Here is a 27,078-nt window from a genome sequence, read left to right as displayed (position 1 = left end):
ATGTAGTATATTATCCCATTCTCATACTCTGAAATTTAGCCTAATTGATTCACATGTGGCAACCCATCTTCTTTAGAACTATTTGATAGGTCACTCCCTTTGTCTGTCTGTCTTTTTATCTATCTATATTATATCTATATCTATATATCGGTATATATTTTCTCTTCAGCTCTGCCTTTTAGAATCCCTTGATTCCTTCAAAATTTGGCTCAAACACCACTTTCTACATGACTCCTTGATCTTTTAAGCTGTTTATGGCCTCCTCCAAGCAAATTACCTTGCATTTAATTTTTAAATATTTTGTTTACACTTATGTACAGTCTTGTATCTTTCCCCAACACCAGTAGAATGTAAGTTCTTTACCTGCAAGAACCATTTCATCTTTTGTCTTTATATTCTCAATGCCTGACATATAGTAGGCACTTAGTAAATACTTGTTGATTGATTGCCTCTTCAGGAAAGGGCAATTGTCTTTAAATGCTGAGGAAAGAATAGAATTTAAAATATCACAGAGAATTTGGTGAGAGAATAGTTGACTTAGTAAGTAAATAGGTGGGTGAATAGTTAGCATGGTGACTATGCCCAAATAAAATTAATTAGTGTCACATATAATTCGATTAAAATTCAGCACTTAGTGACAGGTGAGCATGCTAGATTTAAAAACATCCATTTAAGCATACTGTATATGGGGGGAATTGGCTTCATTTATGGAAGTTGTATATATTCAGAAGAGAAAGTGGCAGAAAATGCTGACTCTGGGAATTCTTATTTGTTTTCTATCCTTTATTATTTTAACTCTCAACCAAAAGTGTTTTAAGCAAAACAGACCTAATTATAATCTAGTGGACTCAGTTTGAAGAATTAATTCCTAGAAAATGATATAATTTCATCATTTAAAAATGTTTAAAATGAGTAATCATTTTTGTCCTCCATTGTATACATATTAGTAATAATATTTCTAACATGCCTTTTTGCAGAGTTCAGGTTGTCCTTTGAGTGAAGAGGTAATTGGCCAAGCCAAGAAGATATTCCCTACAGTGATAAAATACATGGTAGACATGACTGTTTGGGAAGAGGAAAAAGACCTGCCTACTCAACTCCAGATTAGGTATAGAATGTTATCATTATCTTCTGTGAACTAATGGGGACCTCTTTTTCTTCCTAGTTACTTGCTCTTTGGCTTTTGACCTAGCAGTTATTTCTGGATTGCTTTCTCCTTCTACCTTTTTCTCTAATTTAAAACCATATTTGATTAGATCAGAAGTCTCCTAATAAGGAGATTCTGCATCCCTAGTCCAGTACCCAAAGAATGTTTATTAAGTATTATGTGCCAGGCAGTGTGATAAATACTGAGCATAAAAAGAAAGGCAAAAACAGACTTTGTCATCAAAGAGTAAGTACAATAGATAAACCATAAAAATAAAAAATTGGGAGAAAGGAAAGGGAAGGGCAAGGCACCTAGGGAAGTGGATGAAAAAAGCATAGAGATTGGACTCAAGAATGGGTTATAGCATTTCTGGCTTTTCTCCTGAAATAGTAATCTAAGCAATCACCATTTGGGAGAAACAGGCCTCATATATATTTTCTGCCCTTATACAACTTACAGAGACCATTAAGTGAGTTAGAACACACATATCAATATCTAAATGCAAGGTAGGAAAAAAAAGTGCAGTAAGAGAAACAAAAAACAACAACAAAAACAAACTAGTATTCTAGTTAGAGAAAGAAGCGATTACTTCCACTTTGGGGGGTGGAGGGGGAATAAAGTTTTCATTTCTCTCCTGCTGACATATCTGCCTGAGCAGAAGCAAGATGTTCAGCTTCCCCTTATCTATTATAGCAAAAAGCTGAAATTCACACCAGACCAAATAATGTATCATAATTGACTTCTTCCATCCCAGAACTGCACAAAACTCAGCTAACAGCCTATTGATTGGGACTAGGAAAAGGTTAACAACAGAAATAAACAAGGTAGTAACCTCCCAGTGGAAGCGGAAAAGGACCGGAGACACTTGAGAGCCTAAAAGATCACAAAAATGGAGTGCTCTCACAAGAAAGCCCCAAGGTGATTATAAAATAATGAGGCCCGTGGAAACATCAAAAGTAGTGACAAGGCTGGGTATATGAATGATATATGAAAGCTACTTAGACCAAGGCACTCCAGTGCTACCAGATCCCTAGCACTCTGTCTTGAGATACCCAAGAGAGCCCTAAAAATCCTGTGCTCTGAACTTTAAAAATGGGGCCCCAATACCATCTGGAGGAGATCAATACAAGAACCCTAGTTAACTATGATAAAATCAAGCATAGCAGACCACTTCACCCAAAAGCACATCAGAAATTGGAGTAAACCAAAAAAAAAGATACTTATCAGTATCAAAATTTTTGCAACTCTAGAGATCCTTAAGAAGACAACTCTAGCAATTTCAGGCAGACTAAAAGGAAAAAACAGATTTTCCAAAAAGATTACAGAAATGCTTCAAAGAAATGAAGTAAAAATAAGGTATAAGCTTTAGAGGAAACAATTAGAAGGAGAAAAATTAGTTTTGAAAAGAGAGTGGTAAATGGATTTGTTTAAAATTAGAATTAAAAAATCACCGCCTTTATAAGATATCATGAAATACTAAAATAAAATTGAAAAAAAAAGGAAGAAAATGTGATCTATCTGCTATCAAAAACAACTGACCTGTAAATAAGTCAATTAGAGATATTTAAAGAATTACTGGACTTCTTGAAAACTGTCATGAATAAAAGGCTAGACACTATATTTCAAGAAAAACATATTTCAACATTGTCCAGATCTGTTAGAACCAGAAGGCAGAATGAAGATAGAAAGAATCCATTGTTCACTGAAAGAAACCCTCAAAGGAAAAGTCCCATGAATGTCAGAGTCAAAATTTAGCTTTCCTACATCAAAGGAAAATATAAGCATCTAAAAAGAACTAGTTCAAATATCAAGGAATCACAGTCACCTAAAATCTGTCAGTTTCTACTACAAACAAGAGAAGATCTTGGTCTACAGCATTTCAGAAGGAGAAAGAGATAGGTTTACAATCAAGAACAACTTTCTCTGAAAATCTGAAGCAAAATTATACAAGAAAAAGTATGAGGAAACTGTCAAACATCCTTGATTTTTTTTTTTTAATTTAATTTTATTTAATAATAACTTTGTATTGACAGAATCCATGCCAGGATAATTTTTACACATCATTATCCCTTGCAATCATTTATGTTTCGTTTTTTCCCCTCCCTCCCTCCCCCCCCCCCCAAGATGGCAAGCAGTCCTATATATGTTAAATATGTTACAGCATATCCTAGATACAGTACATATTTGCAGAACCGAACAGTTCTCCCGCTGCACAGGGAGAATTGGATTCAGAAGCAAACATCCTTGATTAAGAGGTCAGAGCTAAGGACAAAACTTTAAAATATAAATACAAGAGACCATAAACTTAATAAAGTTTATTTGTTTGAGTAATTGGAAAGAACTTTATGATAAGATAATAATAGCCATAATAATAATTAACATTTCATTGATCTTTAAGGCTTTATGAGATAGGTATTATTTGTTATGCCTATTTTATAGATGAAGAAACTAAGACTGAGAGAAGTTAAGTGACTTGCTCATAGTTATATAGCTATTATCTGTTGGAGGCAATATTGGAGCCCAGGTTTCCTGGTTCCAAATGGAGCAAGCACTCTTTATACTACACAAGCTGTGTCAAACTCAAATAGAAATATCTCTGAGGTTACATATTGACTTAGAAAACCATAATTTAGCATTATCTATGTTGTATTGTATTTTTATTTATTATTGTCAAACATTTCTCAGTTATATTTAATCTAGTTCAACTATGCTAGGAATTTTGCTAGCCACAAGTTTGACATCTCTGCTCTTCACTAGCTAGATGCCTATGATATAGAACTAACATTCAAGTGAGGGAGAAGAAATAAGTGGCTTTTTGTTTGTTTGTTTTAAGAGGAGGAAGACAAGGGAGGATAAAAGAAATTTACTAGTTAGTACAGAATGGAGAAAGAAGGGCTTGCTGATGCTGATAATTGGGGTAAGAAAAGTATACAGATGTATCAGATTAATTTTAGTCATATGAAGGAGACAAAGGAGGGTTGAACCCATTTGCCTAATAAAGAGTGTATAAATGCAGCAAACCATGGGCAAACAAGTAGAAATGGGTTTGGAGGGGATGCTTAAGAGAAAGAATAATAACTATAAAAATAGCTATAAAAGTAAGAAATGAATAAAGAGACAGTTTCGGAGAATTTGTGGCAGTATGTGCTGCAGCAGAGTGAAACAGCAGAATTAGGAGAACAGTTTTACAAGGACAACAATATTGTAAAAAAAAACCAATTCTCTGATCTGCATAATAATCAGCTGTGTGTCTAGAGCATTTGTGAGGAAGTATGTTATCCTCGTGATAGAGAGATGATGTACTTAGGATGTAAAAAGAGACATGCATTTTGGGGACACGGCTACTTGTCTTTTTTTTTCTTGATGATGCTTATTTGTTATAGGATTTTGGCTTTTTAATTGGTGGGGAGGAAGTAATACTGACACCAGAAAAAAGGGTCATTGAAACACTTTTGAAATGTGCAGAAGGTAAACACAAACAGGAGAGATTTAGAAGTAATGCAAGGATTTTAAAGATTTCATCAAAGAAGTGAAGGCCTCAAATCTTAATATAGTTGTCTTCTAAACCTTGTCTATTCTTGGTTTATAAATTTTCAAATTGCAGTGGGATGAGGAAGAGAGGAAGCTGGGAAAATAGTAATATTGGTAAAACTACAGTGATAATGAGGTATTTTCATTTAAAAGGACATTAACTATTTGTAAACTAATAGAGACTACTTGTAAGACAATCTAAACAGGAGAATAAAAGCAAAAAGAATGAAGGATACTGTACAAGTACCTAATGTAGGATAGGTGATAATGTCACTTACTTAGCATTTATAAACTGACCCCCCACTTACTTTTCCAGCATTGTCATATATTCCTGTATATTCTTCTTCCTTTAGTCTGTACATCCAGCCAAATTGGCCTTCTTACTGTTCCTCATATATAATGTTCCAGGTCCTCTGTCTTTTCCTTTGTTCTCACTGCTCCCGAAGCTTTGAATGACTTCTTTTCTCACTTCCCTTTCTTAGAAATCCGTTCTAAGCTTCTGCTCAAGTACCACATTCTGAATGAAGCCTTTCTTCATATCCCTCAGCTGTTGATGTCCTCTATCCTCAAACTATCTTATCTTTATTTTGTATACATCCTTTATATATTTTTGTATGTATATTGTTTTCTTCACTAGAAAGTGAACTTCTCAAGGGCAGGAACCATTTCATTTTTATTTATATATCTTTAGCACCCAGCATAATATCTGACATAATATTTTTAGGATCCAGATATAGGGCTGAAAGGGACCTCAGAGACAATTCCAGATTCCCTCATTTATAGATGAACCTGAAGGCCCATTGAAATTAAATGACTTTCTCAATATTTCACAGCTAGTAGACAACAGAGAAGTTTGAACCTAGATTCTCTGATTTCAGGTGCAGTGTTCTTTATGCTACTTCACATTGCCATCCCATAGTTTACATTTAATAAACACTAGTTGATTGGTTGACTTAAATAAAAAGACTTATGAGGATAAGTCTAATAAAAGTAATCTTAATTGTAAATAATCAAATTTTCTTGTATTTTATTTGTATATATATATATGCCTAGAGTATTTTCCTTTGATTATCTGATTGTCTTAATTTTTTTTTTATTAGGGAGAAAACTGAAAGATATTATTGTGTCCTTTTCAATGATGAACACCATTCTTATGACCATGTTATATATAGTCTACAGAAAGCCCTTAAATGTGAACTTACAGAAGCTCAATTGCATACCACTGCCATAGACAAAGAGGTTAGTGAAATGTTAGTCTGTTGCAATTAAATCACCCTGTGTGTTAGTCAGCAGTCAATCTAATAGATATTTATTTAGCATTTACTAGCTTTATCATCCTTTCAATTTAATCTTATAATATTAATTCTCTTAGAATAAAACAACATAAGAAAAACTTCACCAAATATTGTTGAGTTCTTTTGAATTTTCTGAGGTTTTGAATAATCTCACTCGTAGTCTTTTTAAATATTATTTTGATAATTAAGATGAATGTAACATTCAAGATTATATCTGTAGCAGATTTTAATATAAAGGAAAAGCAAATAAAGTAAACTTGCTTTTGCTGTTTTGCTTTAGTTTATTTTCTTTAGTCTATGAAGTTCTTTAATTTTTGTTACCTAGATTAATTTCAATAAATTAGTATAGTAATTCTATTCAATATTAAGCTTTCATTGTTTACTGTATTCACTAAATTCTAGGGGAGTTAAAAAGACAATAGATGGCATATCCCTGCTTTTGAGCTATTTCTAATCTGATTGGGGAAACATATATACATGAAAGATTTCTGTTTTCCTCATGTTATTCTCTATCAAAGGCATTTTAAACTAGAATGTTTAACATTTTTCCTCTTGTATTTCTGTTCTGCCTATGGAGGTAGTAAACAAAAAGAATCAAAAGGCAATCCATAGAAAGGAAGAGAAGCAGCAAGGAATATTAAAACAGACAACATGTTAAATATAATCAGCTCTTGAGAAATCAAGAGTTGAACGTATTCTATTTTACATAGTTGATAGCAATCAAATTTCTTACTTTTTAATATATGTTTTAAAATCTTGTAGATATGGATAATATAGGTGATATAAATTATTTCTTTTTATGTTATATTTGTTTATGCTGAAATACAATCAACTTTTCCCATAGGTATGCTATCAAATTACTTTTAAAAAGAATGTAAATACTAAGGGACAGCATTGTCTTCTTTGAATGTTTATTATAAAATTTATGTAATTCTTTCTGAATCTTTAAAGTATTATATGACTATGTTATCATTCTCAATTTGTATGATTTTCTCTCCCAGATGGATCTGAATGTAGAAATGCTATATCTAATTGTTTAAAAGCATTTAAACTCTTTTAATGACTGACTCTATCTTATAGGCAGATGGTTACTTTATATTATAAGCTCTGGCCTATGCAGTAGAATGTGATAACTAATTTAGTTAGCAACAGTTACTGACATTTGCAAATCCCAGATGTCAGCCTTAATAAGAGAAATAATAAGAAATATTCTCCAGGATGTAAAAGTGCATCTTCTCTTGTGCCATTCCAGAGGTGAATAGAATAGTAAAAAGCCTGGAAATTATGCCATATAAGAATCAGTTTCAGGAACTGGGGCTATCTGATTCCTCTTTCATTTTTTAGCCCTTTATATATTTGAAGACTGTTATGTCTCTTACCATCTCCAAATCTTTTCATAAAGGAATAATAATAGTCTGACATGGAAGTAAATTTTCAGTCACTTGAGATCTTCCAAGTAGAGACTGACCATTTCCCTGGGTTGTTGAAGATGGGATTTGCCCTTTGGATGGGGATGAACAACTGGATGACTTTTAAGGTCATTATCAACTCCAAGATTGGGTGAGTTCTAGGTGGGGTGAGGATCAGTATGCTGCTACACTTCAATGACTTTTCATGACCTCAAGTCTGTGAAGTTCAGGGAACTCTGGGCTCACTACTTAAATTCTTAGACAGGCTTAACACAGAGTCTATTATTTTCATAAAAGACACCACAAACTTAGACAAAAGGGCCAGTTGAGAACTTATTAACATCCTGAAGCCATAGAGTTAGAGAAATTTGGGTTATATAGCCACCAGCCTTTACTTTTTCTCAATTCTCAACATAGTAGAGACCGATTCATCTTTGGTCTAGGCTTCAGCAAGCAAGTTGTAATAATTCATAATTTGTTAGATCTTTAGTACCAATGCACCTTAGTGTTGATGTCATTCTGTTACTTAATAACCCTCCAAATTTTGTTTATAATTAGGGTCGTCGGGCTGTTAAACTAGGACCTAGTGTTCATTGTCGAGAAGCAAAGGAAAATATCAAGGTAACTGCTTTTAGAAAGATTTGAACATGCAAAGAGAATGAAGGGGCAGCTAGAGTGGCACAGTGGATAGAGCACCAGTCCTGAAGTCAGGGGGACCTGAGTTCAAATCTGGTCTCAGATACTTAACACTTCCTAGCTGTGTGGCTCTGGGCAAGTCACTTAACCCCAATTGTCTCAACCAAAAAAAAAAAAGAAAGAAAGAAAGAAAATGAGAGAGTTGTGTTGATAGAAGGGAAATTGAGAGTTGGGACAAAGAAGAGGTAGTATAGGAGGGGGACAAGACATGCCACAGAATAAAGTTGGTCATACAAGCTAAGTCAAACTGATACGTTCACTTCTTTTCTGGAGCTTGATGGCTCATTGTTAAACACGTTCTGTTCTTCTTTCCCTACTTTCAATAATCTTCATGAACAGAAAATTGACATTAAAAGAAAGGAGCTCAATAAAGATGAAAAGCACTTGAGATAAATTTTAGATGAATTTCACAAATTATAAGATTCTGTTGTCTAGATTAAAGTCTAAAGACAGTTAAACTCAATTTTGAATTATGCTATAGATTTTCCTAACAATCTATTCTTTGTTTTCGTTAATTATTTCCTGTATCTCTAGTTTCATTCAGAAAATGTTTCTCAGCATCCACTTCATGTAGAGGTTCTACATGCTGATGTTATGGCTCATCAGAAATTTGCTTTACGTCTTGGCACTTGGTTAAACAAGCTTATGAGTTATTCAAGTAAGCATATATATATTCCTTTATATTTTTTATAAACATTCTTGCCCATGGTTTTAAAATTTCATTGAATAGACTGTATTTGAAATTAAGGAGATCATATTGATCCATTTCCTTCTTTGTTAAGTTTTTGATATATTTTTGTATTTTTAATGGATTCTTAATTGTTTTCTTAACTGGCTCTTAATCACTTAAAATAACACAGCCAGCTAATGCTTGACTATTAGTCTGACACTAGTAATTATTATAATATTCAAAGACAAGCTGGTCTTTATGTTTTTGGAGAAGGATTGAGACAAGTGTGAATGTTTGCATTGACTTTTCTTTCCCAGGTGATTTTCGGCAGATCTTCTGCCAGGCCTGCCTTCAAGAAGATGTTCCTGATGATCCCTGCCACATAAGCAGGCTAATGCTATGGGATGCAAAGCTTTATAAAGGTCAGTAGATCATTTGACTTTGAAGAATAGCCATAATCCATTTTAACAAGTACTTTTCTCAGTGTTAAATTAAGTGACTTTGTTTTTTAAAGATAAAGAGATTATTTAATCATTTGTTAGTGGAAGGAGATATTTTTTGGACCATGCTCAGTTTTCAAGCTTATATTTCTCTGAACTCAATTTCTCTTTAGCTCCTCTGTAACATAATATATATTCATATGGTAGCCACCATCATTAGATATTATTCAAGTTTCTCTTGAAAAATCTTAATGAGGGAGGAAAAAATAAAGGAAAAGACAGAAGGAAAGGAGAATGATGGTAATAAAGTTAGAAAAAAAAATAGAAGGGTCTTTTCAAGTAAGCATATTCCTTTCCATATTTTTAATAAATCCACTTTTGTTTTATTACTATGAAATAATAGGAAAGACTAAGTGAGGACATTAATACAAATTGAAGCGAAATTATAGAAATGCTGAAGAAAAGAAAAGTTGCATTTAAGGGACACCTAGTTGGTGTAGTGGATAGAACAGCAGTCCTGAAGTCAGGAGGACCTAAGTTCAAATCTGGTCTCAGACATTTAACCCTTCCTAGCTGTGTGACTCTGGGCAAGTCACTTAACTCCAATTGCCTCAGCAGAAAAAGAAAAGCTGCATTTTGGGCTTTATATTGACAATACTGAGTTAATATTTTGGTGAATTTTGAGGTCTTAATAAACATGTTCATTATTTTTAAAATATCTTTTGCTTCTATCCTAATAAAATTTTATTTTTCACAGGTGCACGTAAGATACTTCACGAATTGATCTTCAGCAGTTTTTTCATGGAAATAGAATATAAAAAACTCTTTGCCATGGAATTTGTGAAGGTAATTGTCTATTATTTATGTCTGTGTGAAAATATTGGTCTATGACTATCAATATGGTGATTTTTGTTAGTAAAAGAATAGAAATAGAAGTTTGGTGCTTCTGAAAAGCTTGATTTTTATAATTTATTCTTAGTGTTTTCTTTCAGCACCTGATAATTTCATAGTTTCCTGTAGAGAACACAAACCATGCAAAAGGAGGACATACTATCCCATTTGTATAAATACTCATTCTGCTTAATCTCTTTCCCTTTATGCTCATTAATGTATTGAGGCAGAAAATGAGTTAAAGAATGGTTTCATTTTAAAGAGGAGGGAAAGTTATCTAGCTGAGAAATAGCAATCAGATAAGGTACTAGAAGTATACTTGTATTTTCAAGGATAAAATAATGAAAAGAGAAACTTTAACTTATATCCTAAACTATTATCTTCTGATAGGTATGTTTTTATTGGTGTGGTTATTTCTTCTACTGATAGTTTTCCTCTTTCCATTCTTAAATCATCCATAAAGGATTTTACCCTCTTTATTTCTTACATTATTGCTTATTTTTTCACATGTTTATAACTTGTTTCCTCAACTAGATTTTGAGCTCCTTAAGGTTAGGGACTGGGTTTTATGTTCCTTTTATCCTCCATAGTGCTTTACACATAGTAGATGCTCAATAAATATTATATTGGTTCTATTTTGATATTTAAGCTGTTCTGAGAGACCTCAGATTGGTTCAAGAAAAAGTCAGTCTGATGTTGGAAGATGAAGGTAGAATTGAAGATTGTGGTAGACAGGTATAGGGAATATGATGAAGTAAACCAGAATTACAAGTTGAAATTCTTACAAAAAGAATGAACTTACAATGAACCAGTCCATAACATGATCTATCACTGAGAATAAACTAGGATCTTTTGGGATACACCCTTGGGTTTTGAGTTTGATAGCAAGAAAGATAGTCATGTTTTCCTAAAGCATATCTCTTTTTTACCATTATCAGGCAGAATATTGAATACAAGTATGACCAGTATAATTTTTAATTGAAGACTTGTCTCCTCTAGAGGTGATATTTTTTGGCTCTAACACCATGGCTACGTCTTCTAAATGAGAATTTAAAAAATAGTAGTCCTCAAGTTCTAAGTCAATTTATGTAAAGATACTACTTAGAGATTTGACCCCAAGAAGCTAGGTACATAGCAGTGCCTTTCCCTAGAGTAACAGATTGACTTTGTAAGGTATGAAGAGATGATTTCTATCTTGTAACTGTCTCAATCTTCTTGCTTTCAAATGAGAGACATTCTGAATATGAAGCCACAATCTGAATAAAGTCTAACATATACATGGTGCATTACTTCTGGTCATCAATTCTAGAGCCGTCTGTTCTCAGTGAAGATATTCTTCATTTCAGGAAATTCCCTTTAAAAAAGATTTTTTTTAACTTAACATTCAGTAAACATGAAAAGGAAATCTCTTGTTTTCTGCTGAGTACTTCCTCAAATCCTTGAGGGATAAAGGAGGGTTCTATACAATCCTAGCTTTTTGAAGCTGCCTCTGGCCTATTTCATAATTTTCAGATTTGTTGTCATTGAACTAATATTTATACATCTTTTTCAGGTCCTTGCAAAATGTTATAAATCAGTATAATATTTCTAGTAAATAGAAATTATGTTTAGTTTCGCCTTATAAATGGAGAACTTTGGGACACATAAAAGGGATAGATAGGCCTGGGGATAGAATTCAAATTTCTTGATGTTTCTAATATTGTTGTCTCTGTATATTAGTTAAATTCATGGATTTGAAAAGTTTTTATATATAATAGTTTGTAATCAAGATTCTCTAAAAATCTTTCAGTTTTATAAACCACTGCAGAAAGACTACATCAGTGATGATCATGATAGAAGTCTCTCTGTGACTGCATTATCAGTTCAGATGTTTACTGTCCCAACTCTGGTATGTACAGATTACTATTTTGTTCCTATTTTTTGTTGTTCAGATTACTTTTTCTTAATTATTTTCATATTTCTAATTTATGTTTTTTTAATTATTAAGAAAGTTAAAGCAATCAATAAAATTGCTACTCAGTACTTGCCACTAACTACATAAAGATCTCAATACAAAGTTTCCTGAAAATAGATGTGAGGAGTCTGTCAGAATCTACATAGCTATTCTGGATCCATATAGTTAAATAAGATCTGCTTTCTGAGTGAGGGAGTGTGCATGTGTATGTTTGCATGTGTGGGTTTGTAAAATTTATTTTTGTTAAATATTCTTTCTTGAACATTCTTTTGTTTTGTTTTGGAATAAGAAGTCAAGATAAGAGGGAGACTTGTAGATTTCCATTTGTTTAAGCTTATAGTACCTAGTCCCTGAGAATAGAGAGCTCTGTTTTCCTTGCTGTCTTTTGAGGGATCAGCTCTGTTCTTTCTATGTATTTTCAGTGGACTGGATAATAGTTTGAGAAAGCAGGACAGGAAACATGATATAGTGGGAAAAATGTTGAATCTGAAGTTAGTGGACCTGAATTCAAAAGCCAATTTTCTTTACTTGAGAAAATTAGTTAACTTTTGGGTTTCACAGGGACCAGATGATTTCCACTTTTTCCTGCTTCTAAATCTTAATTCTACAATTATAAGCAACAGTCGTAGTTCTTAAGCAGATGCTAATGTAGTCAATTTTGAAAGGTATGTCTGTTATCTATACTGTTCCTTACATGAACACTGATAATGAGTATATATCCTGGTTCTCTTTTTGTTCCTTTTATAATGGGTTTTATGGTAGAGAATCTTACACTTGGTAAGGTTGAAGATTTTTAGATTGAGTGTGGACTTTGTTTTCTAAAATTTGCTGAATAAATAATTGATGTGCATATGAAGCCTTGATATTAAAGTCAGTATTATTGAAATACTGTATAGGCTCGTCATCTCATTGAAGAGCAGAATGTTATCTCTGTTATTACTGAAACACTGCTAGAAGTTTTACCAGAATACTTGGACAAGAACAACAAATTCAACTTCCAGGGTTACAGCCAGGACAAATTGGGAAGGGTATATGCAGTTATTTGTGACCTCAAGTAAGTTGATTTTGGGAATTGGTGTGGGCTATCTTTTAAATAGTGTGTGTTCTTACTTTATTTCTCCCTTTGAGATAAGCCATGACTATATTTTGTTATAAAGGATTCTGTTTGCAGAAAATAAGAAACAAAGGATTGCTGTGTATCCATGCCCATGTTTATCTAATTAGAATAATTTTGCCTTGTCAAAACCTACTTTCATTGTGCCTAAACCTCAGGTTGGATAGTAGGGAGAAATTCCTAGTTATAGAGTGTGACCAAGGGAACTTTCCTTAAGGCAGCTGCAATTCTGAGTGATACCCTATTGAACACTGGGCATTCTTCTGATGCAAGTGAGTTTTGAGAAACCCTTCTGTAAAGTGGTTAAAACAGCCTCACTTCTAAATTTGTGGACACTTTTGGTGTATTATCAAGGTGAGTATCAGGCTATAAAAAGGGTTTTCTCCTTCTCTAACACTTGGATATATGAAGTATGGAGCTTGGATCCAAGGGATTTCTTCCAAACTGATTTTGAAACAAACATTTAGTCCCTTTGGGCACTATTGAATTTGATCAGTGACTATTCTGTATTCATGCTTTTCTCTTCAGGTGTTCTAATCAATAGGTAAGCAATGGTAGATAAATTGTCTATTTAAATGTAAGAATAATGATTTTTCTTCCTGAAGGAAAGGGAAAAAAAGAAAAGAAGAAAATTAGGTTATGTCTTTTCTTTTTTTGTTGTTGTCTTAGTGCCAAACTTTCTCTAAACAGTTTCTCTCCTGTTTCTTGTTATTTTTAAAGATTAATATTTACAGATGATTTTATATTCTAAATCAGTATCATCCTTGACTACCATAAGTATTATATTTAGGAGATAAAATGTTTGTTGACTGAGATAGTTTTTAGGCTCTTTTAGTCTTCTTTTTGTAGTAATTCCTTTACATTAAATAAACTTTGTTAAAAAATTGTGAGATGGTAGTTTGGCGATCCATTTTTTTTTCCCTTCAGATTTTTTTTTTTTTTTTTTAGCTCCAGCAGTTTGTTTAAATAGGTCTAGATCATTTTGGAGCTGTCTCAACTACATGCTCTGTTTTCTCACTTTTATTGTATTGAATATTAATTTTGATCTTTGCTTTGACAAATTTGACCATACGTTGCTGACTTGGAAATAACTTCCTCATTGATAATCAGAAATTTCTTGTTTTAGAATCTAAATCAGTTGAGTTTTTTTTGTATAATTTAATGCATGTTGTTTCACACTTCCTGAACCTCTTAAAGTTTACAAGCTATTTTTTATGTGATCTTTTTTTTAATTAAATTTTTTTTTCAAAATATATGCATAGATAATTTTCACTGTTCACCCTCGTAAAACCTTGTATTTCAAATTTTTTTCCCCTCCTTTCCCCCATCCCCTTCCCTAGACAACAAGTAATCCAATATATGTTAAACATGTGCAGTTCTTCTATACATATTCCATTATACTGCACAAGAAAAATCAGATCAAAAAGAAAAAATAATGAGAAAGAGAATGCAAGGAAACAACAACAAAAAAAGTGAAACTACTATGGTGTGATCCATACTCAGTTCCCATAGTCCTTCTTTGGGTGCAGATGGCTCTCTTCATTACAAGATCATTAGAACTGGCCCAATAATCTCATTGTTGTGAAGAGCCACAGCCATCAGAATTGATCATCATACAATCTTGCTGTTGCCATGTTTATAAGCTATATAGACTACAAGAATGTAGCTTCAGAATTGCCTTTGGCCCCTTTCTTTTCTTATTCCTGAACAAAATTTTACAGCAGTGTCTTAGAAGTTCCTTGAATCCCGGTATCTTTATGGAGTTTTCTATAGAATTTCTGTCTCTTAACCTTCTGCAACAGAATCTATATAGACTGCAATTATATTAATGGCACACCTTAAAAAAATGTATACCATAAGTCATTTGGTGATCAATTATCCCACAAAATGATACCTCTTATCTATATGATAAAACCATCCCTGCCAACTCCTTTATTTGTCTCTTTCTAGCAAATCTATACACCATCTCTCCATTTAGCAGGATATGGGTTTGGGTTATATTCAACCTAGGAATTCTGTATGGAAGCCTTTGTTAGGTTACGTCAATTTTTAGCCCAGTTAAAGAGCCATAGCTTCTTCACAGTATATAGTATGTAAGTATATTTTCTTCCTTGTCTTCCTTGTTCTTCTGGATTGTCTTCCATATCAGAGTACTCATATTCACATCCAAGGTTTATCAGCCAGAAAATAAATTAGCATATCCAAATTCCTATTTACTGGATCTTCAGGTTATTACAATAAATGAGATGGTGTTTTTTGGTTGTTGTTGCTTTATTTAAATAAAGAATGTTAATGATAGCATTTGTAACCTAGTGAACAATACAATAATCCCCAAGTAGGTGATTAATATATTTCTTTGTCTTTTGAAACAGATATGTTCTCATCAGTAAGCCTGCAATATGGTCAGAGAAATTAAAATTACAATTTCTTGAAGGTTTTCGATCATTCCTGAAGATTCTTGCATGCATGCAGGTATCATATTATCTCTGGTCATCATTAATGGAACACATAGAGAGGAATGATACTGAATCTATCTAAAATCATTGAAGTTCTTTATCTTTGAGGATCATGTATGATCCTCAAGTTTTGTTTTGTTTTTTTTTAGTTTTACTATGTAGGGAAAGAATGCTGACTCTTGAGTCAGACAACTTTGATTTTCAAATCCTGCCTCTGATATTTGACTCTGGACAAGTCACTTAACCTCCCATGACCTCAGTTTGCGCATCTCTAAAATGAGTGGGTTGGACTGGATGACCTCTGAGGTTTCTTCCAGCTGCAGACCCCTGATCCTATAAATATTTGTAATGATGTATGGTTTTCATTTCGAAGATAAAAATGAAAAAGACAGACTAGAAATGTATAATGTGTGTATACAAATAGAATTTCCATTATGGATTCACTTAATAGTTTTATTAGTATTTTAGTTTACCTCTTTATAAAATGAACCGGTCCTTTTCTTTTTCTTTTTCTTTTTTTTTTTAGTTCTCTAATTTATATAAATTAAAGACATTTTTGTTATCTATTTTCTGTTATTTTATTTTATTTTATTTTATTTGGATTGTGACAACATTACCTTTAAAAAAGGATTGTAGAAGACAGAACAACCATGTTTATATTTATATAAACACATATACATACACAAGCACATACAAGCATATACATGTATAGATGTAAAACTGTGTTTATATGTATCTGTAGCTATATTTTAAAAGTGTGTGCGTGTGTGTGTGTGTGTGTGTGTGTGTGTGTGTGTGTGTGTGTGAATTTTGGGGTTTTATTCTCAGGGAATGGAAGAGATTAAAAGGCAAGTTGGACAGCACATTGAAGTGGAGCCAGATTGGGAGGCTGCTATTGCTATTCAGATGCAGTTGAAGAACATTCTATTGATGTTTCAAGAATGGTGTGCTTCTGATGTAAGTAAAACTATGAGATTCTTTTACTCTTTTATAATTTTACTCAAGTTTTTCCCTTTTGGAATATCTGCCCTCTCTCTTTCCATCTCATAAAATCATATCCATCCTTTTAGGCACATCTCAAATACTACCTATTTCTTAACACTTACTCTTATCCTTCTAGAAGTTGTTGCTATTTCTATTCTTTAGCACTTAATTTGTATTCTTTATATGGCAATTAATACATATTAACTTTGATTTATTATACTACCCATAAATGTGGTTACTTTTATTGTATTCTTAAGATAGTCCACACTGTGCTTTGTACATAGTAAGAATTCTGTAAATATTTGTTGAATGAGTGAATAAGTGCCACTTTTCTAATAGAAAGCTTATTTTCTTTACTTTGAACCTTTCCCTCCTTCTGATGTCACTTAAATATCAGGGATATTTATCCAGTTTCTAAGATTTGCAACCTGGTGTTTCTTTTTTTTTTTTTTTTAAACCTGGTATTTCTTTAATTTTGTCATCTTTCTCACTTGTCATAGCCAGTTGGTTACCAAGGCCTATGAGTTCTGCCTCCATGGCATCTCTTATATCCATTCCCTTTCTTTTTTGTCCTAGTGCCAGCATCCTAGTACAAGTTATCATTACTACTTACTTGGGTTATTTTATTATCCTCCTAAGAAGTTTTCTTTTCTCTATTTTGAAACCATTCTAGGCAATGTAATGATTTAATCTTATTACTTCTCTACTCAGAAATCTTCATTGGTTCCCTATTGCCTGGACAAAGTTCACATTCTTTTACTTGGCTTTTAAGGGGTACTCCCACCACCACCTTTTTTTGTCATTACCCTGCCTTACAAGCCTTGAATTATTTCCATCAAAGATTTTGAAGGGACTGCAGAAGCCATCGTGTCCAAGAGTACTCTCTAACTTATCCTATAAATAATCTCCCAACCTTTACTTCAGTGTTTCTTGGGAGATTGAATATTATCCAAAAGCAGACCATTCTATTTCTATTGAAAATGCTATGCTTTGATCCATATTCGGTCTCTCTGGCTACAGATGGCATTTTCCATCCCAAGTCTATTGGAATTGCCTTGAATCACTACATTGTTGAGGAAAACCAAGTCCATCACAGTTGGTCATCACATAATCTTATAATCTTGTTGCTACTGTATACATGTTCTCTTGTTTCTACTCTCTTCACTCAGCATCAGTTCATGTAAGTCTTTCCAGACTTTCTGAAATCAGCCTGCTCATCCTTTCTTGTAGAACAATTATATTCTATTACATATATCATATGTAATATATGTATATATAGAATATGTACATTGTATATTGTATTTATCATAATTTATTGAACCATACCCCAATTGATAAGCATCCACTAAATTTCCAGTTCTTTCATTGACTGTTGTGTCTCATGAATCTAACTATTTCACTGTTCCACTACTTTATTTCTAAGCCAGTACCAAATAGTTTGATGACTACCACTTTATAATGTGGTTTTAGGTCTAGTGCCACTTTGCATTTTTTCCCATTAATTCCCCTGAAATTCTCTACTTTTTGTTCTTCCAGATGAATTTTGTTATTATTTTTTCTTGCTCTACAAAGTAATTTTTTGGCAGTTTGATTTCTATGGCACTGAATAAGTAGATTAATTTGGATAGAATTGTCATTTGTATTGTATTTATCCAGCCTACCCTTGAGCAATTGATAGTCTTTCAGTTGTTTAGATCTGACTTTATTTATGTGAAGAAGTTTTCTGATTGTGTTCATATAGTTCCTGGCTTTGTCTCGGCAGGTAGACACCCATATGTTGAATTTTGTCTACAGTTTTTTTTTTGTTTGTTTGTTTGTTTGTTTGTTTGTTTGTTTTGCTGAGGCAGTTGGGGTTAAGTGATTTGATCAGGGTCACACAGCTAGGAAGTGATAAATGTCTGAGGCCAGATTTGAACTCAGGTCCTCCTGATTTCAGCACTGGTGTTCTATCTACTGTGCCATCTAACTGTCCTTGTCTACAGTTATTTTAAATGGAATTTCTCTTTCTATCTCTTGCTGCTGGGCTTTGTTGGTAACATATAGAGATACCAACTATCTATATAGGTTTATTTTATATCCTGCAACTTTGTTAAAGTTGTTTATTATTTTTATAATTTTGCAATTGATGCTCTAGGATTCCTTAAGTATATTATCATATCACAGGCAAAGAGTGGTTTTATTTCCTCATTATTCTTAATTCCTTCAATTTCTTTCTTCTCTTATCACTAAAGCTAACATTTCTAGTATAATATTATATAATAGTGGTGACAATTCTTTTTCCTGTGTTTTATGCTCATATCTTTCAAGATCTTTCATCAGTGAATTGTGTAGCTTAAATGCCCTCCATCTTCTTTGCCTGTTCTTCAGTTCTTATCCAATTGTTGAAGCTTGATTCAAATGCTGCCTTCTTCCAGAAGCTGTTTTCCCTTCTTCTTTTATCAATAAGAATTTTTGCTCACCTCACAGAGTGCTTTGCTCTTTTGTTCTCTAATGAACTTTTTATATTTTTATTATTTGTATGTGTCATATTCCCCAGGTAGGTGGTTAAAATCTATATCTTATTTACACTTTGTATTTTTCTATTCCCAGATACCCTGCATAGTACTCTTTACACATTGTTGATATTTAGCAAATTTTTGTGGAACAAAATTAAATGACTGTCTTGTTAAATTCTTGTATTATTGTTTGTTTATAGGAAGACCTCTTATTAGTGGCTTATAAAGACTGTTATGAAGCTGTGATGAAGTGTACTTTAAATAACAATTCTTATGAAAAGTCTGTAATTTACTTGTACGGCCACACTTTGGAATGCAAGCCCTACAGAGTGTCTATAGATCCTGTCAGCATACATTTGCCACTCTCTAGAACACTTGCTGGTGAGTATCTTTTCTGACTTGTTACATGGTCTTTGGTTTTTTATGTTCAAAGTTCCTCCTGCTTCCAGAATAGGTCTTTTTTTTAATAAAGTTTTTTTTTAAATTCAAATTTAATTAAATTCAGAATTTTTAATTCAAATTAATTTAATTTTTAATCCAAATGTCAGTCTAGGAGCATATTTTAGTTCTCTTTACTATAGAAGTTAAGCACAAGCATATATATATGCTTTAAATAACTGAACAATAATCTGATAAAGTAGGAAATAAGGATTTTGAAAATTCAGGACACTCATTTGCCCTTTTTATAGTTAATGCTCCCCTAGTTAGATGCTATTTCCTCTTAAAAATTTATATAACTTTCTTTTTTTTTTTTTTTTTTTTTTTTGTCTTTTGCATTGTTAGGTGGTTTCCTGAATTTATTAAGAACTTGAAGACCATATAATTTTAACATTCTGACTTTTTATTTTACTTATTAATCTACTTCAATAAAACTGAATGGGACTTGATGGACTCAAAAGGACATAATTATATTTTAAAGACATAGTTAAATAGCATTATCAAACTTTTTTGGATCAATAGACCATTTTAATTTAGCCGCTGGTCATTTGGGACACTTGCCTCTGCTTAGATCATTCCCAATATGGGTTGGTTGATTTTTTTTATCCAGTCTTATTATTTCTCAGTGTATGGGACTTTTTTTTTAACTAATAGTCTTCCATTTAATGAATATTAGCAATTAAACATTCATGCTGAGATTCAGTGCAGTTGTGCTGTGAATCATGTTTTGACTTTTTATACTGGTAACAACTAAAAACTAAGTGATTTTTCACTTTTTTAAAAATAATAGCTTCTTATTTTCAAAATATATGCAAAGATAGTTTTCAACATTCACCTTTGCAAAACTTCATATTCCAAATTTTTTTGTCTCTCACCAAATGTTGTATGCCATACATTATTGCTTGCCAGTTCTATCTTGAGCCTCTTACTTCCTTTAGCTTCTTTAACAGATTGTAGACCATCTATGAGAATTCTTCACATTCTCCTTTTGAAAGTTATGTTCTATTTTGTTATCTATGCACCTAATTAAATTTAAACTCAAATAAAGATATGTTTATTCTTGATACTTCCCACTGTCCATTTTCATCATCTTGTTATTAATGCCACCATGCTTCCCACTACTTAAAAAAAATGTTTGAAATGATGGTAGGATGCTTTTAAAAAAAAAAAAAACTTACATGAACTGATGCAAAATGAAGTAAACAGATTCAGGATAACATTGTTCACAGTAACAGTAGTGTTGTACAATAATCAATTGTGAATGACTTAGCTTTCTCAACAACATAATGTCTAAGATAATTCTGAAGGATTCATGATGAAAAATGCTATCCCTTCAGAGAAAGAATTGATGCCATCTACAGATAGAAGCAAAATTTTGGGGGTTGCTTTTTAAATTTGGGGGAGGAGGGTTTTTTTTTTTTTTGGTGGTTCTTATTCTGTATTTTCTTTTTCAATATGACCAATAAGGAAATTTTTTGCATTACTACACATATATAACCTATACTGTTTACCTTCTTAATGTGTATAGTGGGATTGAGGGAGAGAATTAGGAATTCAACAATTTTAAAAATTATTGTTAAAATTTTTTTACATGTAATTGAAAAAAAATCAAATCAAAAAAAGTTTCCATTTGCCGTTGAGTCCTATATTCCTGTTTTCAGTCATTAATCTAATTGTAATATGTTGTTTTTTGGTTTTTTACTGATGATAGTTTGAAACTATATCCCTTTGTTTCTCTCCTGTCGTGTTCTGATTGTTTCACATCTGGCAATCTATACTTCTTTTGATTTAATCTCATTATGTGACTTTTCAGGACAAAATCAATATTGATCCTTTTCTATTACATGCAAATGATAACAGAAAATCTTCCCACTTATTCTTCCCTTCACTCCTGCCTGAGGCAATTGGGGTTAAATGACTTGCCCAAGGTCACACAGCTAGAAACTGTTAAGTGTCTGGGACCAGATTTGAACTCAGGTCCTCTTTACTTCAGGGCTGGTGCTCTATCTACCTAGCTCTGTGCCCCCACTTATTCTTAATATCACATTATTTTGTATCAACATTCTTACTCATCTTAATAAGAAAGTTTTTGTCTTTAAATCTTTTATTAATGTGGGTTAAATTTAGAATGAGATCTATATTTGCTATATAATGTATAAGCATATTTATTGTGTACATATCTGTCTATCTAGTTATTTATTGAATACGAATTGCCTTTGAGTGCCATCCAGTTATAAATTATAATTAATAGCAGAGTGATATAATGAGTGCTGGCTTTGGACTTAGAAAACCCAAGTTCACATTTTCCTTTAGCCACCTGCCACCTGCATGACCATAAAGAAGTTCTTTTTCCTCTCTGGACATCAGTATTCAAATAATCTAATCAAATCAAAGAGGAGGTTGATTTTGATAGTCTTTATAATAGTCTTATCTAGCTCTAAATCTTTTATACTTATACTGGTATTTAATAAAATAATCTTAATTAAAAATGAAGTCAGAAATTGAAAATAAATCTTATCTTTAAAAAGCAAACTTTTTAAAGGGTTGCCTCATCATTGAGAAGGTATCAAGTTGACTTGAGCAATATTGGTTGGATTTTATTAAACCCATTTCTCTTTCATATTTTAGGTCTTCATGTACGTTTAAGTAAGATTGGAGCCTTTTCAAGACTGCATGAATTTGTGCCTTCAGTAAGTATTTGCTCTAAGTGTTGATTTTTCTTATCTTCCATTTCTCAACATTTCTTAGTTGATGAACAGTAAAGGATATTATGAAGAAATAGTCAAAAAAGAAAAAAACAAGATACTCTGAAAATCCACTTAAAATTCTCACTTAGAAAATTATCCTTGTGACATGTTGAAATTACATTAGAATTTTATAGCTAGAATTTACCTGAGAAGTCTTTAGTTCAATTTACTCATTTTAAAGATGAGAAAGTTGAAACCTAGAGAAGTCCATTGAGTTACTCAGAATCATAAGCCAATTGGTAACAAAATTAGAGCTAGAATCCAAGTTTTCTTTTCTGGTCCAGTACTCTTTTTATGTCATAAACTATTTAAATCATTACCTTTTGTATAAGCTGTCAGTTACTTGTATGGCATGTTTCTAGGTTTAAATTTTTTTTTTATAAAAATGTACATTTTACACTTAAATTTTTTTCTCTTGTGAGCATGCCTTGCCATGTATTAAAGGATAATATCAGAGGAAGGCAAGTTCTTCTGCCACCCCTCCTCCAACGTTGTCTCCCATTTTTTCCCAGTAAAGTTATTCTAGGCCTATAGACAACAACAATAGCAGAAGATGTAGATAGGTTATCTCTGCTCCCAATGGAGTTATCTCTACTCTAAATCAGTTGATGCCTGTTAGTAGTATCACTGCAGTTCCAAAACATACAGGCTTTTCTCTATGTTTAATCTACTTAAATTAAAATACTAATCTTGTGTGCCATTTACCTTTAGGAAGATTTTCAAGTAGAGTTGCTGGTGGAATATCCCTTGCGTTGTCTGGTTCTGGTTGCCCAAGTTGGGGCTGATATGTGGCGAAGAAATGGTCTTTCCTTAATTAGTCAGGTACATTAAAGCCTACTCTTCACATTTATGAATCTGAATAGTCACTGAACCTTTTAAATGAGTCTACATGTGCAGTGAGACTAACCCTCAAGCAACAAATGGGGTCTGTTTTTGAAGCCTTTCTTGATCAGTGCTCTACTGTCGTAGTTTTCAAGAAGCTTTGCCCTCAACATGAAGAAGGATCAGGCTGTGATTTTAGTGGTGGATAATTTCACATATTGAATTCATTCATTCAATTAGCATGCATTAATTACCTGCTTTGTGCCATGTATATTAAGGTCTTAATAACTCCATAATACACATATCATTTGTTTTTATTTGTTTAGTTATATATATTTTTTAAAGGTAGCTAGGTGGGAGAGGACATGTTTTATCTTAACTAATGATTTCCCCAGAGGTAGCACTCTATACAGAAGAGCTCCTTAAGAAGTATTTTCTGATTGGCAACAGATCACAATTTTTATATTCAAAGTTTTCTCTTTACAATTTATTTCTCTCACATACTTAATGATATCTCTCTTCATTATAAAAGGGAAAGAAAAATTTTGACAGCTGGCCCTTAGGTAGAACTAGAGTTATGGATAAGCATTGGAGATTCATGAACCCCAAAGAAAAGAACAAGGGCACTGAGACTTATTCACTAGTACAATTTCTCTTAACTTCTTATTGTCCATACATAATTTCTAGATTTGTTATTGTTGTTGTTCTTTCATTCAGCCCTGTCCAACTCTTATGCCAATCCTGTCCATGTGATTTTCTTGCCAAAGATACTAGAGTGGTTTTCTATTTTCTTCTCCAATTTCCAGATTAGTAAGAATTGTTTGTTATTGCAATTAACCTTAATTACAATTTCTTCCATTTAAATCTATTTACTCATTTTTACTTTGTAGGTATTTTATTATCAAGATGTTAAATGCAGAGAGGAGATGTATGACAAAGATATCATCATGCTTCAGGTAATGATCTCTTTCTAATTACAACTGGTATTTGTTGCCTTATTAGTCTTCAAAATCTTCTCTACTTAAGCTACTGTAGTTTCTTAATTTTATCAGCTTTTATTTTATTATTATATGGTATTTGGTAGAATAATAATGAAAATTGCTGCTGGATAATCTTGCACTAGCTTCTTTTGTAATTTTCCTGACCATTATATGAAAACCAAATTACAATTATTATTAACAAATGAGAAATTTTATGGTTGTGTATGCTTCTGGATATATTACACAGATTGGCGCATCTTTGATGGATCCCAACAATTTCTTGTTATTGATACTTCAGAGATATGAACTTGTTGATGCTTTTAGGAAGCTTGTTCCCACCAAGGACCAGGTAAGTAGCAGAATAGGGTAGGTTAATTCATTCCATCAATATCAATATTGAGCTTAAAAAAATTTAATTATATATTGTAGTATTTATTTGCTACATTTGAATATACACTTTTAATACATAAAGTACACTCCCACCATTGCTGACAACCCTGAGTGCAGAGCTACTTTTTCTTCTAACCAGGGAAGGAAAAAAGTAATAATAGAGGAAAGGAGTTAAAGTTAGGTAGAATTAATTTCAATATTGAATTTTTTAATAGAAAGTTAATAATATATGGGATAAATTCTTAGCTTTTTGAGTTTGATTATATTTGCCTAGTGCTATAGTCAGAGTCTGGAAATATGGAAATAAATGAACCATTGAACTGATCCAATATGACATTTTTCATTTTCTTATGTTCTGATGTAACTGACTTATTCTTTTTAAAAATTCTATAGGATTTGATTAAACAATATAATGCACTAATAGAAGAAATGCTTCAGCTCTTCATCTACATTGTGGGTAAGAATCTTGAGGTAACAAGATTAAAACAGATATTTTTGAAATAGAATTTTGTTGCTTTTTGAAGGTTTAAAAGAATTAATGAGGTTATTACAATTTTATCTAGTTCATTCTCCTAATGCAGTGTATTACACTAATTTTAACATAAATTGTGACTAGAAAAGCCACTGACAGAAAGCATAGGATGTATAGATTTGCCTTTGGTTGCTTGATGTATTGTATTGACTTAGAAGCATCTATTATATTGATGATACTTTGTCTTGGATGGGGCAAAATTTGGATGAAGAAAACCTGCAGATCCAGTGTTGTCAGCTTTTTAGGCATAGGAAGATATTGAAAGTATGTAGAAATAAGACAGTAGTTCAGCTTACATTTTCATTGTTTTCTATCAAAGTGACATGGAAGTGTTGGACATTTTTTTTCCAAATGATCAGAGAGAACAAAACTATGTTCATCGGTGTTCTTAATCATTTACATTGACTGTTAGAGGTGGAATTTGATAATACAGCTGCAGTTAATCTAAATATTTCTTGATTAACAGGAATGAATTGGCAGGTTCTGAATTTAAAACTCAAGGACAGTTTCCTTATTTGGCAACTTAGGTAGAACAGAAAACACTACATATAAACATTAGAAGACCAATTCAAGTCTCAGGTGATCTCTGCTGATAAGCTCTGTGACCTGGGCCAAAGCATGTGATCTCTCTGAACCTCAGTGACCTCATCTAGAAAGTGAGAATACTTATTTGTCTTGTCCCTTTGGCAGTGGTTGCATGGATCAAATGCAATAAAATATGTGAAGTGATATATAAAACTCATATACATGTGAGCTGTTATTAACATCTGATCTATTTCAAATACCCATTTGCTAGATAATCATATTTCAACAGGTGATATAGTTAAGCTGTTGTCACTTTTTAAACAAAAAGTAAACATTTTGTTTGGTCTTTAGAAATATGCCACAAATTCTATAGGCATTGCTGGTTGAAGTTAAGAGATTAGTAAATCCCAAAGGAAAAGTACAGAAAGATGTAATAGAATATTTAAAATATAAAGTTGGCATTTAAGGTGTGTTTAGGTTGACAATACCGCCAATCTATTAAGCCTTTAGAAATTGCTACGGTACTACTTTACTCCTGTTAGATTGGTTAGTAGGCCAGAGGAGGAAAATGATAAATCTAAGAGGGAATGTGGGAAAACTAAGACATTAACGCATTGTTGGTGGAATTGTGAACTGATTCAGGCATTTTGTAGAGCAGTTTGGAACTATGCCCAAAGGGCTATAAATAAAGAAAGAAAAAGGACCTATGTGTGTAAAAATAATTATATTAGCTCATTTCTCAGTGCAGAGTTGGAAAGGGATGCCCATCAGTTGGGGAATAGCTGAATGAATTACGGCATGTGATTATGATGGAATACTATTATTCTATAAGAAATGATGAGTAGTATGCTTTCAGGAAAACCTGGAAGGTCCTCCATGATCTTACAAAGTAAAATATACTATGTACAAAGCAGTAGCCATGTTGTGGACTGATCAGCTGTGAATAAATTTATTTTTCTCAGAAATACAAGGATCTAAGATTACTCTGAAGGACTTTTGATTTAAAAAAAAAAAATGGTATCCATACTCAGAGAAAGAAATGATTTTGTTTTAATACAGATTGAAGCATGCTTTAAAAAAAAATCCTTAGGAATTGCCTTACCTTTTCTTTACTTTTTTTTTTAATTAAAATTTTTTATTTTTCAAAACATATGCATGGACATTTCTTCAACATTAGCCCTTTTATATTTTTATTTAGTTAACTAAATATTTCCCAATTTCTCTTTAATTTAGTTCTATATATTTCAAGCCTCCATCCCCATGCAGTTGCTGATTAGTTTGTTATCTTGCATTGATAAGGGAAACTTCTTCACCTGCAGTACCCAAAACCAGTTAGTTAGAGGTCTGGGCAACTTTCTTCATCCTTCTCCCCCAGAAAACCAAAAAATTATTTGAAATGTGAACAATAAAAGACATTATATTCTTAGGTATAAGTTCATTTTGGTGCCCAAAATATCGAAGAGTTGGCATTATAAAAGACAGTTTGTTAATAAGGTTAATGAAAGACTCCTTGAATAAGGATCAGAAATGTAGCTGATCACTCTCATGATAACACTTTAAAA

At 32.5% G+C, this 27,078-nt stretch overlaps 1 protein-coding gene across 2 annotated transcripts in view; it reads left to right on the top strand.

Moving 5' to 3' along the window:
* UBR1 (ubiquitin protein ligase E3 component n-recognin 1) overlaps positions 1-27,078 on the top strand; it is a 153,875-nt gene that overhangs the window by 48,949 nt on the left and 77,848 nt on the right. For both annotated transcript variants that reach the window (XM_051977172.1, XM_051977173.1), the window contains exons 5-20: positions 978-1,108; positions 5,779-5,917; positions 7,941-8,003; positions 8,613-8,736; positions 9,066-9,170; positions 9,946-10,034; positions 11,869-11,967; positions 12,930-13,087; positions 15,520-15,619; positions 16,432-16,560; positions 19,283-19,463; positions 22,149-22,210; positions 22,979-23,089; positions 23,980-24,045; positions 24,317-24,418; positions 24,853-24,916. In XM_051977172.1, the coding sequence (XP_051833132.1) occupies positions 978-1,108; positions 5,779-5,917; positions 7,941-8,003; positions 8,613-8,736; positions 9,066-9,170; positions 9,946-10,034; positions 11,869-11,967; positions 12,930-13,087; positions 15,520-15,619; positions 16,432-16,560; positions 19,283-19,463; positions 22,149-22,210; positions 22,979-23,089; positions 23,980-24,045; positions 24,317-24,418; positions 24,853-24,916 (1,723 nt within the window). The remainder of the gene's footprint in view (positions 1-977; positions 1,109-5,778; positions 5,918-7,940; positions 8,004-8,612; positions 8,737-9,065; positions 9,171-9,945; positions 10,035-11,868; positions 11,968-12,929; positions 13,088-15,519; positions 15,620-16,431; positions 16,561-19,282; positions 19,464-22,148; positions 22,211-22,978; positions 23,090-23,979; positions 24,046-24,316; positions 24,419-24,852; positions 24,917-27,078) is intronic.

The sequence above is a fragment of the Antechinus flavipes genome, chromosome 2 (assembly GCF_016432865.1).
Source record: "Antechinus flavipes isolate AdamAnt ecotype Samford, QLD, Australia chromosome 2, AdamAnt_v2, whole genome shotgun sequence".
In the NCBI taxonomy this organism is placed as follows: Eukaryota; Metazoa; Chordata; class Mammalia; order Dasyuromorphia; family Dasyuridae; genus Antechinus; species Antechinus flavipes.
Note: the sequence above shows the minus strand (reverse complement) of the source record. Positions and strands in the feature narration are given on the sequence as shown.